Source organism: Myotis yumanensis, unplaced genomic scaffold (assembly GCF_028538775.1).
Source record: "Myotis yumanensis isolate MYYU_CA2020_CCGP unplaced genomic scaffold, mMyoYum1.0.hap1 SCAF_1, whole genome shotgun sequence".
Taxonomy (NCBI): Eukaryota; Metazoa; Chordata; class Mammalia; order Chiroptera; family Vespertilionidae; genus Myotis; species Myotis yumanensis.
This window is the reverse complement of record NW_027223752.1, coordinates 6,712,909-6,727,982: the sequence shown is the minus strand read 5'-3', so window position 1 is coordinate 6,727,982 and position 15,074 is coordinate 6,712,909. Positions and strand designations below refer to the sequence as shown.

General features: G+C 55.8%; 1 protein-coding gene across 1 annotated transcript in view; it reads right to left on the bottom strand.

Annotated features, from left to right (window-relative positions):
- The window catches only part of CYP46A1 (cytochrome P450 family 46 subfamily A member 1), a 31,785-nt gene extending 17,304 nt beyond the window's left edge, over nucleotides 1–14,481 (bottom strand). The window contains exons 1-7 of the mRNA XM_070403034.1: nucleotides 14,267–14,481; nucleotides 8,413–8,493; nucleotides 7,782–7,863; nucleotides 4,186–4,259; nucleotides 3,646–3,732; nucleotides 901–1,039; nucleotides 62–172 (exon numbers count right to left, since the gene is read on the bottom strand). Coding sequence (XP_070259135.1) covers nucleotides 62–172; nucleotides 901–1,039; nucleotides 3,646–3,732; nucleotides 4,186–4,259; nucleotides 7,782–7,863; nucleotides 8,413–8,493; nucleotides 14,267–14,388 — 696 coding nt within the window. The 5' untranslated portion in view covers nucleotides 14,389–14,481. The remainder of the gene's footprint in view (nucleotides 1–61; nucleotides 173–900; nucleotides 1,040–3,645; nucleotides 3,733–4,185; nucleotides 4,260–7,781; nucleotides 7,864–8,412; nucleotides 8,494–14,266) is intronic.
- Between the last annotated feature and the right edge of the window lie 593 nt (nucleotides 14,482–15,074).

The following is a 15,074-nucleotide window of genomic DNA, read 5'->3' as shown; positions in this document are numbered from 1 at the left end:
GCCCCAGCAAAAGAGGACCCCCACTCGGGTGGCTGGCCGCCGGGGGGATGCGGGGCCGCACCTTCGCGAGGGTGTTGCGGGAGGCAGTGATGCCCTCCAAGATCAGCTTCACCTTCCCGGACAGAGGCTTCTGGGCGCCCAGCAGCATGCCAGTCTCCATGCCAAAGGCTGCCTGGGGAGAGAGCAGGCCGGGCTCAGACCTGGGGATGGGAGGACGGAAGCCCAGGGCAGAGCCGGGCACCGTTCAGCTGGAGACCCAGACCCTGGGCCAAGGACTGGCCTGTATCGGGTCGCAGACTCCCTGCAATGAGCCATACTTCCAACCCCGCTGAATGGGGTGAGAATTATGTCGCAGAGAGTAACCACTAAGTAAACCTCGAACTCCTTCCTTAACACGATGCATTGCCCCTGAGACACAGCCTCCCGTGGGCGTCCACTCTGCACCCAGCTGCCCAGGGACTGGCTGAATGACAACGATGCTTCACTCCCAGTCCCTACACTCCAGCTGCCTGGCCTGCCTTCCCCTGGGCTCAGGCCACTGCTGGGTCTGCCGGGATCAACAGCCAAGCCGCTACCCCACGGGGAGCTGAGGGGCAGGTGGGCTTTGGGCTGGGAGGACGGCAGACCTCAGAGCCAGTCCTGCTTCTGCCCCTGACCAGCCTGGCCTGTGCCCACCCCTCTCGGTGTCCATTTCTAGAGAATGAGCTAGCGGCTCCCGTCTCACGCTGGGTTGTTTGGAATAGTTAAGGAGACACGAAGCGCTCGGCCCAGAGAAGGGGCCGCTGGCATGGGGGAGCAGCAGGGAGAGGAGGAAGGCAAGGAAGGGGAAGAGGGAGGGAAGAGGAGCCCTCTGCCCCGGGGTGGGGGTGGGGGGGGGGGTAGGGGCCGTCCACCCCTCACCTTGGCCAGGATGTCCATGGTGGTGCAGGTCAGCATCTCCTGCATGGACACCGGGGTCTGCCCGTCCGCCTTGGCCTCCAGGATCTCCACCAGCTGCTCCGCTTTCTCGTTGAACGTCTCCATCAGGCTGACCAAGGAGCTGGGGAAACAGCACACGCGTCAGCGGCTGCGGACCGGCCCAGGGCTTCTGCGGGAGGCCCCTCCCAGCCTCCGGGCCTCCCTGGGAGGCACAGCTCCCGGGCTTGGGTTCCCGTCATCAAACGAGCCCTGAGGTTTCACATTCCCCTCCACTCAGATGCCGCTGCTGTCCCTTTGCCCCTGTCCACATGGCCCCACGGGCCCTCGTTCTGCCATTGGGCCCCTCAGCTCTAACCTCAAGACGATGTGACAGAGCAGAAACGCCACTGGACAGTGGGAAGGAAGGGAGGAGAGGCGTCTTCGGTCTCCAGAATCCATGAGTTTCCCCAACAGCCTCTCCGGGCTGCCATCTGCAGCCTGGCTTTCCCGTCCCGTTCCCTGCCCGCGAGCAGTCACAGTGCCAGACCACAGGGACATGAGTCCGCAACCCAGGGATCCCAGCACACAGTGGCCCCTGCCCCGGGACAGCCAGCCGGCTCACCGGCCAGGCCTAGAGCTTAGAAAGACGCGTGGAAGGACGCACTCCAAACTCACAAACATGGCGTCCCCAAGGGGAGTGTGGGGAGGGGGAGATCGCCACTTGGCACATGACACATTTCTGATTTTTTACTAACAGAAGATGCTGCTTTTGAAATTAAAGGCGCTTTTTAATGTTAACAATCTGGGTAAAGGATATAGGGCTGTTCTTTCTCCTATTCTTATTCCTAAAACGTATCTAGAAATGTGAAGTTTCCAAATACGAAGTTTTTTAAAACATGAAAAAGAGAAAAACGGGAGAAGAGAAAAAGGATCCATTTTTTTAATTAGGAACGAAAATCAGCTCTTCGCTGCCCATCCACCAGCCTGGCTTCCCCGCTCCAGCACAGGCCCGCATCCTCCTGCTGCTGCTGCCCGGCCCCACCCCACGCTGGCTGCACGTCTTACCCTCTGTGGCCCAGGCCAGACAGAAGCACCGCTCTGATGGGGTCCCTGACCTAAACCACTTGGGAGCACCCTATCGCTCTTAGGAGGGAGGCAAAAATCCTCAGCTGGACCAGGAGGCAGACCCTGTCCCCTGCCTGCTGCCACCTGCCGCACTGCCTTCCTGTTACAGTGGCCTTTTAGCTCCTCCAGAGCACAATGTTCCTTCCCACCTCAGGGCCTTTGCACATGCTGTCCTTTCTGCCCGGAGCTCTCCTCCCTGGCACCTTCCATCCCCATGCCCGTTACCACCTATGCCTGTCCACTCTCCAGATGGACACCCAGGTGCCACTTCCTTTGGGAACGTCTCTTGAGCCCCAAGTAGGCTCAGTAATGCTCCCACAGCACCCTCGACTTCTTCATCACACTAGCACGGTTTGCAAGTGCTTATGTCTGTGCAAGATTACTTGTGGTTGTTCTTTTTTCCTATTCAATCACATTCAGCATGTTCCATGTCCTCATCTGATAACTATACGGTAGTCATGTGTGAGAAAGTCCTTGTTCTTAGGAAACACACACAGAAATATTTAAGGGAAGGGGTCACAGTGTCCCCAACTTACTCTCAAATGCTTTAAAAATACGCACTATATTAAATAATGTGAATAATGTATATACACACAGAGAGAGAACTGTAAGCATGTTTATATTTACACATAGAGAAGAAACGATAAAAAAAAAATGTGATTTAAAAAGTGAATCTGGGTAAAAGACACCCAGGAGTTCCTTAGATTATCTCGGCAGTTTTTCTGCAAATTTAAAGTTATATAAAATAAATGATCAACCTTCCTCAAAATGTTAAACACAGACTGACCGTGTGACCCAGCAGCCTCGCTCCTAGGGATACACCCAAGAAAACCGGAAACGTACGTCCGCACAAAAATTTGCACTAACACATGAATGCTCAGAGCAGCACGATTCACAAAAGCCAAAACCCGGAAACGACCCAAGTGCCCGCCAGCTGATGAGGGCGCATGAGCCAACGCGGCCATCGAGACGGTGGAATCGTCGCTGGCAATGAAAAGGAACGCATTTCTGGTACATCATGTGGCATGAATGGCCCTCACGATGCTGCGTGAAAGAAGCCAGACACAAAGACCACATATGTGTGATTCCATTTATAGGGAACGTCCAGAATATGAAAATCCAGAGACAGGAAGCAGGCGAGTGGGTGCCAGGAGCTGCGGGCACAGAGGGGGGATGGGGGGGATGGGTGACAAGAATGTCCTAAAATTGACTACGGTGATGGCTGTACAAGTTTTGAATATACTCAAAACCATTAAGTTGCACCCTGTACATGGGTGAATTAGGTGGTATGTGAATTGTATCTGAACGTGAGTTACTTAAAAAATAAAATGTTACCCAGAAATGAAAACCATAATAAAACAAAAAGCCCAGATGAGAGTGATGAGGCCTGCACCGGGGGAGCCCCTGAGGGACAGGGACCCCCACACGTCCAGACGTCCTTGTCACAACCCTGATATCCACAAACCGATAGGGACCTCTCTCCGCCTGGCGCCCCACTGGCCGGCCTCCTCCCTCTGTCCCTTCTGCCTGGAGGAGCCCCTCCCGCTCCCCTGCCCACCAGCCCAGCAGCCCAGCACCGCCCTGCCCAGCCAGGACCCACGCTGCCCGCCGGGCCACGCTCACCTGCGGCTGAAGGCCAGGTCCATGACTCTCCGCTGCTTGTGCCAGCGCTCGTAGTCACACTCGGACACCAAGCCTTGGCCAAACAGCCTGTGGGGCATAGACACTGATGAGAGAAGCAGGCTGGGGGGGCGGGGCTGACGGCCAGGTGGCCAGGGGGTCAGCTTTGGGGCGACGACAACCTTCTGGGAGTGGACAGCGCTGATGGTTGCACCACTCTGTGAATACACCACATGCACTGAATTGTACCTCCAGTGTGGTTAACACGGTGGGTTTTATGGATGTGAATTTAACCACCATAAACAATAAGTAAACAAAAACGAAATGAGGTGATCATGTGCCCCAGTCTCAGCGACCCCCGCACTCCCACCTGCCCTGGGAGGGGAGAGAGGAAAAGGGAGGTGCCCATGACGAGAGCGGCGGCACGTGCTGTGTGCCTGGCAGCCAGGAGCTCGGCCCCTAACGCTACCCCAAGGCTCTGGGGCCCGTGAGGCCTCTCCTCCCAGCCAGAGGCCTCCCCCCAGACCCCCCCTCTCGCCTTACCTCTCACCAAACACAGTCTGGATGGCGTGGTACATCTTGGAGTCCTTGTTGTACTTGGTGGACATCAGGAATTTCTAAACATCCCAAAAAACCAACATCAGCTCGGGCACCCGAGAGAGGACCTCAGCAGTTTCAAGATAATCACCTGGAGCCGAGCCTGCTACGGCGTGAGCACTCACACACGGGGCCTCGCCTAACCCTCGGGAGCAAGAGCATCCCGTTCAGGGATGAGGAAAACAGGGCACCAAGGGGTGAAGCAATTGTCCTGTGGCCACACAGCTGGAGAGCAATGTTGGGAGGGGGCGCGGTTTCCTCGCTCCAATGCCCACACCTTACCACCTTCCAAAGTGGCAAGAACAAAGAAGAACATGGCTGCTCTGGACCCAGAGAGCCTGGAGGGAGAGTGTCCGGGACATAGGAGAGACACTCGGCACAGACGCAGGATTGTTGCTGCCAACCCAGCCATGGAAATCGCGGGAGGCTTCCTGGAGGAGGTCAGCTTCCTCACCAAGAGCTGCATGGTGCAATAGTAACATTAGCTAACAGCTCTTTTTAAAATTCTTTATTGTTTAAAGTATTACTCATGATTCCCTTTTCCCCCATTGACCTCTCCCTGCTCATTCCCACCCACCCCCCAACACACACCCTCACGCCCCCTACTGACTGTGTGCATGGGTTATGCTTATATGCATTGATCTCTCACCCTCCACTCCCCCCACCCCCCGCCTTCCCCCTGAGGTTGGATGGACTGTTCGATGCTTCTATGTCTCTGGATCTATTTTAGTTCATCAGTTTATGTTGATCATTATATCCCACATGTGAGTGAGATCATGTGATATTTATCTTTCTCCGACCGGCTTATTTCGCTTAATATAATGCTCCCCAGGTCCATCCATGCTGTTCAAATGGTTAAGCGTTCCTTCTTTGTTACAAGGGCAGTGTAGCCCAGCTCGGAGTCAGTGGCTTGCATTTGAATATGGGCTCAACATCCTCACTCCTCCCTTTGCTAACAACCCTATGACCCTGGGCAAGTTATTCTCCTCCGCTGGCCCTCAGTTTCCTCCTCTTACAAGATGGAGGGAAAGAGAGCGCCTGCCTGGTAGGTCCGCTTGAAGAATAAATCGGTTCCACATGACAGGGATGAGAATGGTGTCCGGCACCCAGCAGGTGCTCCGTCAATGCCAGGGGCACATCAGCACCTGGAGATCACTCAGTGCCCAGTCAACCCTAGGACGTGGGTGGTACTGCTGTGCTCATTTACACAGAGATGAAGGAACCTGAGAGTTAGAACTGGCCCCGGATCACACACACCACCCGGCAAATGGCCCTAGGCTTTGGATCCAGCTGATTGGCTTCGGGCGAGGGGAGAGGTGACCGTGGTCCAGGCAGGGGAAGCAGGGTCAGTGGTGCATCCGCAGACGGTGGGAGTGGGGGGGCTGCAGGGGCCTGCCCTGGGGGCGCTGAGCTTTATTCTGGGGTGCTGGGAATCGGGAGGCGACATCCCTGCTGCACATCAGCCCGGGGGGTGCTGCTTGCTGTGAGATTTGCTCCCGGGGAAAAGTGAATATCACACAGATCTGGTAAACATTAAAAAGATAATAGTAGCCCCAGCCGGTTTGGCTCAGTGGATAGAGCATCAGCCCGCGGACAGAAGGGTCCGGGGTTCGATTCCAGTCAAGGGCACATACCTTAGTTCCAGGTCCCCGGCCCTGGTCGGGGTGCATGCAGGAGGCAACCAATCAATGTGTCTCTCTCACATTGCTGTTTCTGTCTGTCTCTCTCTCTCCCTTCCACTCTCTCTGAAAATCAATGGAAAAAAATATCCTCAGGTGAGAATTAACAACAACAAAAAAGGTAAATGAATATTGTGGACAACTTTATACTAATAGTTTCAACAATTTACAAGAAATAGACCAATTCCTTGAAAGACACCAAACTAAGAAAAAAATAGGAAATCTGGATGGTCATATAGCAATTAAAGAAATTGAATGTATAATTAAGACAAAATAACACTTCTCCAAAAAAAATGCCAGGCCCAATGGCTTCACCAGTGAATTCTATCCAACATTAAAGGAAAAATTAACACCACTCTCATACCAGCTCTTTCAGAAAGAAAGTGGAAAGGGAACTTTCCCTAACTCATCTTATGAGGCCGATTAAACTGATACCAAAACCAGACAAAGATCTTATAAGAAAAGAATAAAGATAGAAACAAAAATTCTTAATGAAAGATGAGCAAATTGTATCCATGTATCCAGGAACAAATTGTATCATGACCAGGATTTCAGGTTTGGTTTAACACTTGACTGTTTACCGATGTATTTCATCATATTAATATATTTCTTTCAACTTCTTTTCTCATTGAGCATCATGAAGATTTTTGTGCATGGCTTTTGGTAGCATGCTTTTAAACATCTTAAACTATGTCGGTATTTGAAATTAAACTTTTTAAAATAAAGTTATTTTTGCCCACCCAGTGTGGCTCAGTGGTTGAACATTGACCTGTGAACCAAGAGATCATGGTTCAATTCCCGGTCAGGGCACATGTCTGGGTTGTGGGCTCGATTCCCAGTGTGGGGCGTGCAGGAGGCAGCCGATCAATGATTCTCTCTCTCCCTCTCCCTTCCTCTCTGAAATCAATAAAAAAATATTTTTTAAAGTTATTTTTATCAACTTGCTAGAGGCACTATAATAGTTCAGCTTGTCTCCTGATCTGCACCCTAAGTTGTTTTTATCCCTCTTTGTGCCACCAGCCACCCTCCATGCAGAGAATCACCCCACACATCACCTGCGTGTGTAACAGCACCATCATTTATTGAGCAATTGCTGTGGGCCAGGCCTGGGCTAGATAACTCATAGACACCGTGTCAGTCCCATTCTCACAACCCCCGTAAGAAAGGCAGCATCCCTATGTTATAGACAAGGAAACCGAGGCCCAGACCGATACAGTCACAGGTCCGGGTCCCACAGCCATCTGGTGGCAGAGCCCAGATTTGAGCCCAGTTCTGCTAACTCCCAAGTAGATGGTCTGATGGCCACTCTTTCTAAATACCTGCAGAGCAGACACCATCCTGCACACATTACAGACCCCTTAATGCCCCTGTGTCCATCTCCCCGTCTCTAAAACGGGGACTAATAAGGGTCCTACCCCTGTGAGATCTAATGGGGTAATAACTGGGAAGTGCATAGAAAAGCACACGGCCCATGGCAAACACGGTAAGTATCCTTTGGCCCTTATTTGCTAATAATCGATCAATATTTAATTTGCATCACAGCCCTGAGAGAGAGAGAGGTTAGTTATCTTCTCGCCTCACCAACGAAGGCACTGAGGCTGAGAGGTGAACTAACCGAACGTGTGTGCGCCAAACGGGTCCCACAGCAAAGTCCCCCTCCCTGCCCCCGTCACACAGCCCTGCCCTTAGGAGCCCGCCAGCAGTGGGTGATCAGAAAGAAGCCATTCCCTTTGGGTCCTCGGGAAACCAGCCCCAATATGTGTGCCTCTGGAACGTTTCTCCCATCGTCCCCAGGGCCAAGATTCACACACCCAACCTCGGGCAGGGGAGGCCCATCCCCACGGAAACCACTCTGTTTCCTACCTTGACCGACTCGGGGCTCGTGACGATGACCGAGGTTTTGTGGAAGACATTGACCCGCACCACAGGCCCGTACTTCTTAGCCCTGGAAACCAAAGTGACCCAAAGGAGGCTGTCAACGCCCGGAGACGTGAGTATCACCCGCCCAGGCCCAGCAGGAGAAACGGGGTGTCCCTCCCAGGAGGGGGCTCACCACGGGCTTGGGGCCCAGGCTCTGTCCTGGGGCTGACTGACTACTGAGTCACATCTCCCAGCGGGCCTCAGTTTCCACATCCATGAAATGGGGTTGCTACGCTCCTCCTTTGCCCCACAGGTTGGACTGGGAATCAAGCAAGCTCAGGTCTCTGAAAATGCTTTGAGAAGTAAAAAGCACCACCTCACACAAGGACTCGTATCCAGTCACGCCCCACACCCAGGTTATAGATGAGGAAACTGAGGCTCGGAGAGGTTCTGATGGCTGGTCTAAGGTCACGGGATTGCCTTTCCAACCAGCCTGCCGTGCCTCTCCGCTCAGGGAGGACCTGCTGGCGGTGGGAGTGGCCTGGGCAGGGGAGCAGGGAGTGTGTGTGCTACTGGGCTGGTCCTGTGGGGCCCGGCCTGGCATAAGGGCAATGAATGACAAGTTAGGACCCACCAGTCCAAAAACACATCCTGGAGCACGCGGCCACAAGCCTCATCCTTTTTCCAGAAGTAGGGAAGGTGTCCTAGGAGGAAACTAGAAGAAATGAGAAGCATTGTGATCACTGGACGTCACCATTAAAGGGTGCCCCTTCCCCACAGGGCCCTGTGAGGCCGGCGTTATTAGACCCACTTCGTGGATGGGAGGACTGAGGCATGGCGAGATAGGGCCCTGGCTTGGAGTCACCAGGCAGGATGCAAACCTGAGTCTGACCTCCTTGGAGAGGTGATGGAGAGAAATAACACCATCTCCCGGGCGCAGGACAGGGCTGGCCCTCGGTAACGCTGTGTGGAATTACCTTGAGGCATTCATCAAACACTTTCCGTATGTTGGGTGCCATGCTGAGCCTCACCCGTCTGACCGCCCCACACCACCTGGAGGCAGGGCAGCTGAGGCTGGACAGGTGTGTGGCTGGAACCAGGGTTCCCCGTAGTCCTTATCAGCAGGGGATGGAGGGGCCGCACTGAGCCTGCACTGTGATCACCCAACTGCAGACAAGCCCTTGGTGTCACCTTGAGGCACGTTCCAAGGGACTCATGACCTCTGTCTCCTCTAGGACTCTTTTCCAGTCAAGCTCACTTACTACAGCATCCAGACAACAAAACCCCAATTGGGATTTTCTGGGTCAGTGACCTCATTCTCCAGGGGGAAGACAGGAGATATGCAAACATGCAAGTAAATAGGAATTCAGAGAGTGATGGGAGAAAAATGTGAGTGGGGGGCAAGGAGAGCGGGGGCTGGATGTGGGGTGGCCATTTTATACAGGCAGGTGAGGGACCATCCCTCTAGGAAGGTGTCATGCGAGCTGTAAGAAGCAAGGGACGAGGCCGAGCAGGTATCTGGGAGAAGAGCATTTGAGGCAGAGGAATGGCAGGTGCAAAGGTCCTGAGGTCCTAAGTTGAAGGAAGGCAGTGTGGCTAGAGCAGGGTGCACAAGGGAACCAAGATCCAGGGTGGGGTCACCAAGGTGGGGCAGATATGGACGGCCTTGTGGGCTCTTGTCCACGCTTTGGCTTTGCCCTCAGTGAAGGGTTTTGAGCAAAGCGAGGGCGGGATCTGGGTTTTAAATGTATTGTGCTGAGAGTGAAGGGGGAGGCGGGCGCAGGGGTGGAGGCAGGGGCCCGAGTGAAGGCTGTGAGAGGTGATGCAGGCTCAGACCGGTGGAGGTGAGAAGCAATCCCATTCTGAGTGAAGGTGAAGCCAGGAGCCCGGCCACGTGGGTGTGCTGAGTGACAGGTGCCAGGGAAGACCGTGGCCACTGGGAGGAGGTGGAGCTGCATTCGCCAAGGGGAGCAGCGCTGGGAGGGAGCAGCAGACCCCTCGTTGCCCCTGCCGTGTGCGTGCAGGTGTGCAGGCTTCCAGAGGCCAAGCCCCCGGGCTCTGGGCTCTGCCTGCAGGAGGGGCAGGCGGAAGCTCCAGCTCAGCACCCCCAGAGCAGCCTCCGCCCACCTGGGGCCCCGTCCTTCCACCTGGGGCAGCGCTGCGGTCCCAGGTCCCCAGGGGGGTGCACTCGCTTTCACACCCAGAGCCCCAGGGACAGGCAGCAAAGGGACAGCCTGCCAGGGACACTGAGCTGGAGGCACAGGAGAGCCAGAGCGAAGGGCTGGGCCTTTGAAGAGAAGCTTTAGGAGGAAGGAGGCATCCATCCGTCTGCCCGGGCTGCTGAGGGGCCAGGCCAGATAGGGCGGCGCGGACCGTGGAGGAGCTCCGTGCAGGTCGCTGGGACCTGGACCAAAGCAGGTTGGGTGGAGAGGTGGGGCCGGAGCCCCATGGGGTGGTGGGTTCAAGAGAGAACAGGAGGGAACAACGGGGCCCAAAGACAAGCAGGCTGCTCCGCAGGCCACAGTGGGGGTGCAGAGAGGGAATGAGAGCGGGAAGAAAAGGGTGGTTTTAACAGCATATTATATAAAAATGGGAGGGATGCAGAGGAGAAGGAAACCGCTGGCGCAGGGAGGGGCAGTGGGGGCAGAGCTGCTGAGCAGCGAGGGCAGCTGGCCTTGGCCGGGGCCCCTGGGCCCAGCGGGAAGGGGAGGGCGAGCGGCCCGCGGCAGGCAAAGGGGTGGCCGTGGCAGCAGAGCCCTGAAAAGAAGTTCTCGGCTGATCCATTTGCTCCGGGAAGTGGGAGGCAAGAAGAAAGGCTGGGAGTGCGGGTGGGGGGCGGAGGGGGCGTGCGGGGACTGCAGAGTGCGGGAGGCTGGAGGCGGGCAGCAGCCTCTGGGAGGAAGGGAGGGGGGAGCTGAGCCCCACCCGAAGTGAGGACTTGAACGTATCCCTCTCCACCTGCAGGAAGGTGGACCTCGGACACCACGCACCACCGGTGTATTTCCAGAATTATCTGGTATCCATGGTCACTCCCCAGAGCTGCTCCTTTGCAGGAAAATGCTCTGTTCTGAGTGAGAACAGCCTGGAACTCCTCACCCTCCCAGGCGACTCCGAGATCCTGCGCCCTAACCACTGGGGTCCAGGGCCCCTGGGGAGGAAGGCGAGTGACACCTTGAGAAGGACAGGGGCACAGAGTGGCCACATCTCCACTGCCAGGCAAGAGAGGGAACTAAAGCCCGTTCCCTCCAGCTCCTGCAGGGGGCGCTGGGGAGGCAAAGGCAGGGCCAGAAGATGGGTTAGAAATGAGCAGATAAGGGACCACAGAATGAGGGATGGTGGAACACTGGTGCTGGGAGGGGGCAGCAGAAGCCCACCTGGGATGCCCTGTGGTGGACTGGGAGTGGCAGGGCAGCCCAGGAGAGAGGGGAGGGCAAATCCCCCGCCTGGCTGGTCCCAGCGCATGTCGTTCCCTAAAACACTGTGGCGGACACAGTGGGGATCCAACGTTTCCTGTGGGCAGAGAAGCGTGGACAGTCACTGGAGCAGAGGGCATCTGGAGAGCCCACTGTGAGAGCACCCAGAGGGTGGCAGGATGGGCCACCCTCTAGGAGTGAGGGTGGTGCCTTGTGCTGGAAGGATGAGGGGGTGAGTGCTGAGCTGGGCACCCGAAGTCCAGCAGAGGGTCTCCACCATCACTAGGAAGCTCCCGGCCACTTGTTGAACAGCCCCCACCCCCAGCAACTTGGCAAGTAGCAGTGGGAGGAGAGAACCAACATCGCCCTGGGAGTCAAACTTGAAGAACTTATTGCAAAAGAAATAAAACACGGGGAGAGTGAGACTTTTCATTGTCAAGTGTCCCCCCCCCCCCCCCCACGCTACCAGGAGAGTGGAGGCTGATGCGGAGTTTAGAGCATAACAGAAACCAAGAAGCTAAAAGTGTCTGTGTGGGACCTGAACACTGAGTCCGAGTTTTCAGCCGCTACGTGGATCGGTGTGCAGCAGGGTATTGTTGGTAATAAGAACACAGAGGAGGGGCAATCAGGGAGGGCAACCTGGAGGAGAGGGCATCTGGCGACTCCTGCAGAATAAGGAGGAGAAAGGGTCAGCGTGCAGGAGCCCAGCGGCTGCCTCTTTGCAGAGCAGAGGCGTCCTTGCCCACAAGCTGGCAAAACTCTGAGGCATCGAGGGGCAAATGCCACCCCTGGAGACTCAATACACTGATTTCTTGCCAACCATGGGATTGCCGGTCACGGGCTTTGGATGCCAAAGCACCTGATTTGCGCTGGAAGCGGTTTCAGAACTTCCATTTAGTGCTGTTTTATGTTTGATCACCAACCAACTTTGCATCCAAAGTCTTTTGCCTGTGCCCTATTCGGTTCACCTCCTTAGAACAAAGCGCCCAACCATAATTACATTCAGCCTCCTCCCGCTCCTCTCCCCTCCCCGCCGCCCCCACCACCACACACAACTGTAAGGTTTAGGGGGGAGAATTCAGATCTAAAAAGGAAAGAAATGGGGACACAGGCTACTCCACGGGTGACCCTGAAAACATGCTAAGTGCAAGAAGCCAGACACCAAAGGCCACATACTGTATGACTGCATTTATATGCAATGCCCAGAACAAGCAAACCTGTAAAGACAGAAAGCAGATGAGTGGCTGCCTGGAGCTGGGGGTCAGGATGGGATGAGGGACAGCTCATTGGTATGGGGTTTCTTTTAGGGCCGATGAAACGCGAGTGCTGGTGGTACAGTTTAGAAGGGCAAGTTATATGGCATGCAGAATTTTATTTTTAAAATGCAATGGCGGGGGTGTGGGGGGAGGAAGGAGATGCGGGGAGAGGAGCAGAGAGAGGCTTGACTTAAGAGGTTGACCGGGTCTGCAATGCTGGAAGCACTTGGGTTCCAGAGAAAGCCAGCCATAATGCGATCTATCAGAACAAATGATCTGAAAACTGGCCAGGTGATCGTGCCCCTAACAGAACTCTCAGGGGATTCCCACCTTGAATCAGTGGTTTATCGAGTGCCTACTATGCGAATACCAGACACTGCTGTGCTAGGTGTGGGGCACACCGCAGCGAACGAGACAGACAGACACTTAACAAGAGGTTGCACACATAATTAATTACCCAATTGCCATTAGGGTCCCTTAGCGTTTATAAAATGAATAGAATATATTTAAGCATGCAAGTAGGTAAGACCTCCCTGAGGAGTTAGTATTTAAGTCAAGTCTGGAAAGCTGGGAAGAAACATGGCATGAAAGACAGAGCTGCCACAAAAGGGGAAACGGGTCAGGAAGACCCCAGGGTGGGAGAGGGCGCCTGGGAGGACAGAGCCAGCGGGGAGAAGCACCAGCCACAGAGATCTTCCCCAAACAGGAACCCAGGCTTCTAACACCAGGATCTGGCTTGTGCTGGAAGCGGGTGCCTTCCAGAATGTTCAGGTCCTGAGGTTTTAAAAAGTGTGTCTAATACTGTTGTTTATTCATTCATTCATTCAACACATATTTATTGAGCATCCTCCATGTGCCCGGCGCTGGGTGGGGATACACCAGCAACGCGGCATCCCTGCCCTCCCGGGCTCACAGTCTAGAGGGGAAGACAGTCAACAGGTGAGCGGACAGTCAACAGGTGAACAGAAGGTAACTTCACGGGGGAATGGCCCCATCAGGAGCCTGGGGCTAGTGGACTTTAAACAGAGTGGATGGGGAACTAGCAAGAAGGGAATCAGCTGGGGGATGGGGATGCAGGCTGCCTGGGGCAGCAGTAAGTGAGGGGGAAGAGAACCTCACGGGCAGGTTCTGACAGCTCAGCAGGGGCCTTGCTGGCCAGGGACTGGGCTTCATTTAGAATTAGATTTAGTTCTAAGCGATGGGAAGCCGTTGGAGCTGAGAAATGACACATGTGACTTAAGCTTCAGAAAGGTACGCTTCTTGTGGGGGGAGGGGAGTTGGGGGGATGGGGGCCAAGGATGGAATGGAAGTACCAAGGAAGAAGACGAACAGGATCTACCAGGACAGAAATACAAAAGCGCATGGGACCGAAGTACAGTGTGTTTCAATCCTGGTTGAGTGACCCCGGCCAAGTCACCAAAGTTAACAGCGCTCACTTTAGAGCCAGGCTGATCTGGGCTTCAATCTAGGCTTAAGCTCATCCATGGTGTGACCTTGGGCAGGTGACTTTGCCTCCGCGCGCCTCAGTCTCCCGGTCTGAACGATGGGGTAACAATAGCGCCTACCTAACTGGGTTGTCGCTGCCATCACGTTTGTGGGGCCCAGCCGAGCGCGGTGGTCGCCAAGCAGCTGCGGCGACTGTGAGTAATTCGTTACTAAGAATAGTTAGCGCCCCTCTCCCCGCCGCAGTATCCAAGCCGCCGCCGCGCGCTAAGGCGAGGCTGACCCCTGGCCTCGACTCCGACTCCGGCTTGGATGCGGTCCCCCGACCCCCTATTCGAGCGCCCCTTCCAGGCCCCCGCCCCCACCTCCCGCTCACCTGGGCCGCGGCGGCCCGGGGATGTGCTCGTAGCGGCTGCGAGCGCGGTGCACGAAGGTGCAGCAGAGGCCGAAGGCGACCAGGACGGCGCTGCCGAGCAGCAGCAGCAGCCCAGGGCTCATGGCTCCCGGGCAGGCCAGGCCAGGGTCAAGGCCGGGCACGGAGGGGGCGGGAGGCCGCGAGCCGACTCAGCTGTCAGCGCGGAGCGCCGCCTCGGCCCCAGGCCCGGCGCGACCTAGCACCGCCCCCGCCGCTCGGCTCCGCCCCCGCCGGCTCCGACCCCGCCCAGGGCGCTCGGTCCCCGCCAACCACTTCCTCGACTCCAGCTCCACGCTCGGGGTCCGCCCCCATTCTGCCCCGCCCCTCCTTAAGCTCCGCCCCAACCTTAATAAATGCCCAGCCTAGGCCCCGCCCATAACATGTGGTCTCCGCCAATCACAACTCCGCTTTTGGCTCAGACCGCAAGCCCCGCCCCTCCCCGCCTCTTCAGGCCCCGCCCTCAGCCCGCAAGCTCTACTCCAGGAGAAGCTCCGCCCAGAACGCGTTGTCCCTGGCAACCTGGTTCCTCGGAGCTTGCTATCTGGCGGGGCTCTAACTCCTACTGGCTGGTTCCGCCTTCTTTGGCGCCTCCAAATAGCATTTCTCCGCGTGCGCGGTCCTAGGTCCCTTCATTTCCCCCTAAAACCTTCCTGGAAACCCCAGCCCAGTCTCCAAATTTCTGTACGACACCAACTGATCCCAACCCTCTCCCTGGAAACCCCTACCCCCAAAGCTGGTTTCCCCTGCCTGGCCTGTCCACATCGAGCGT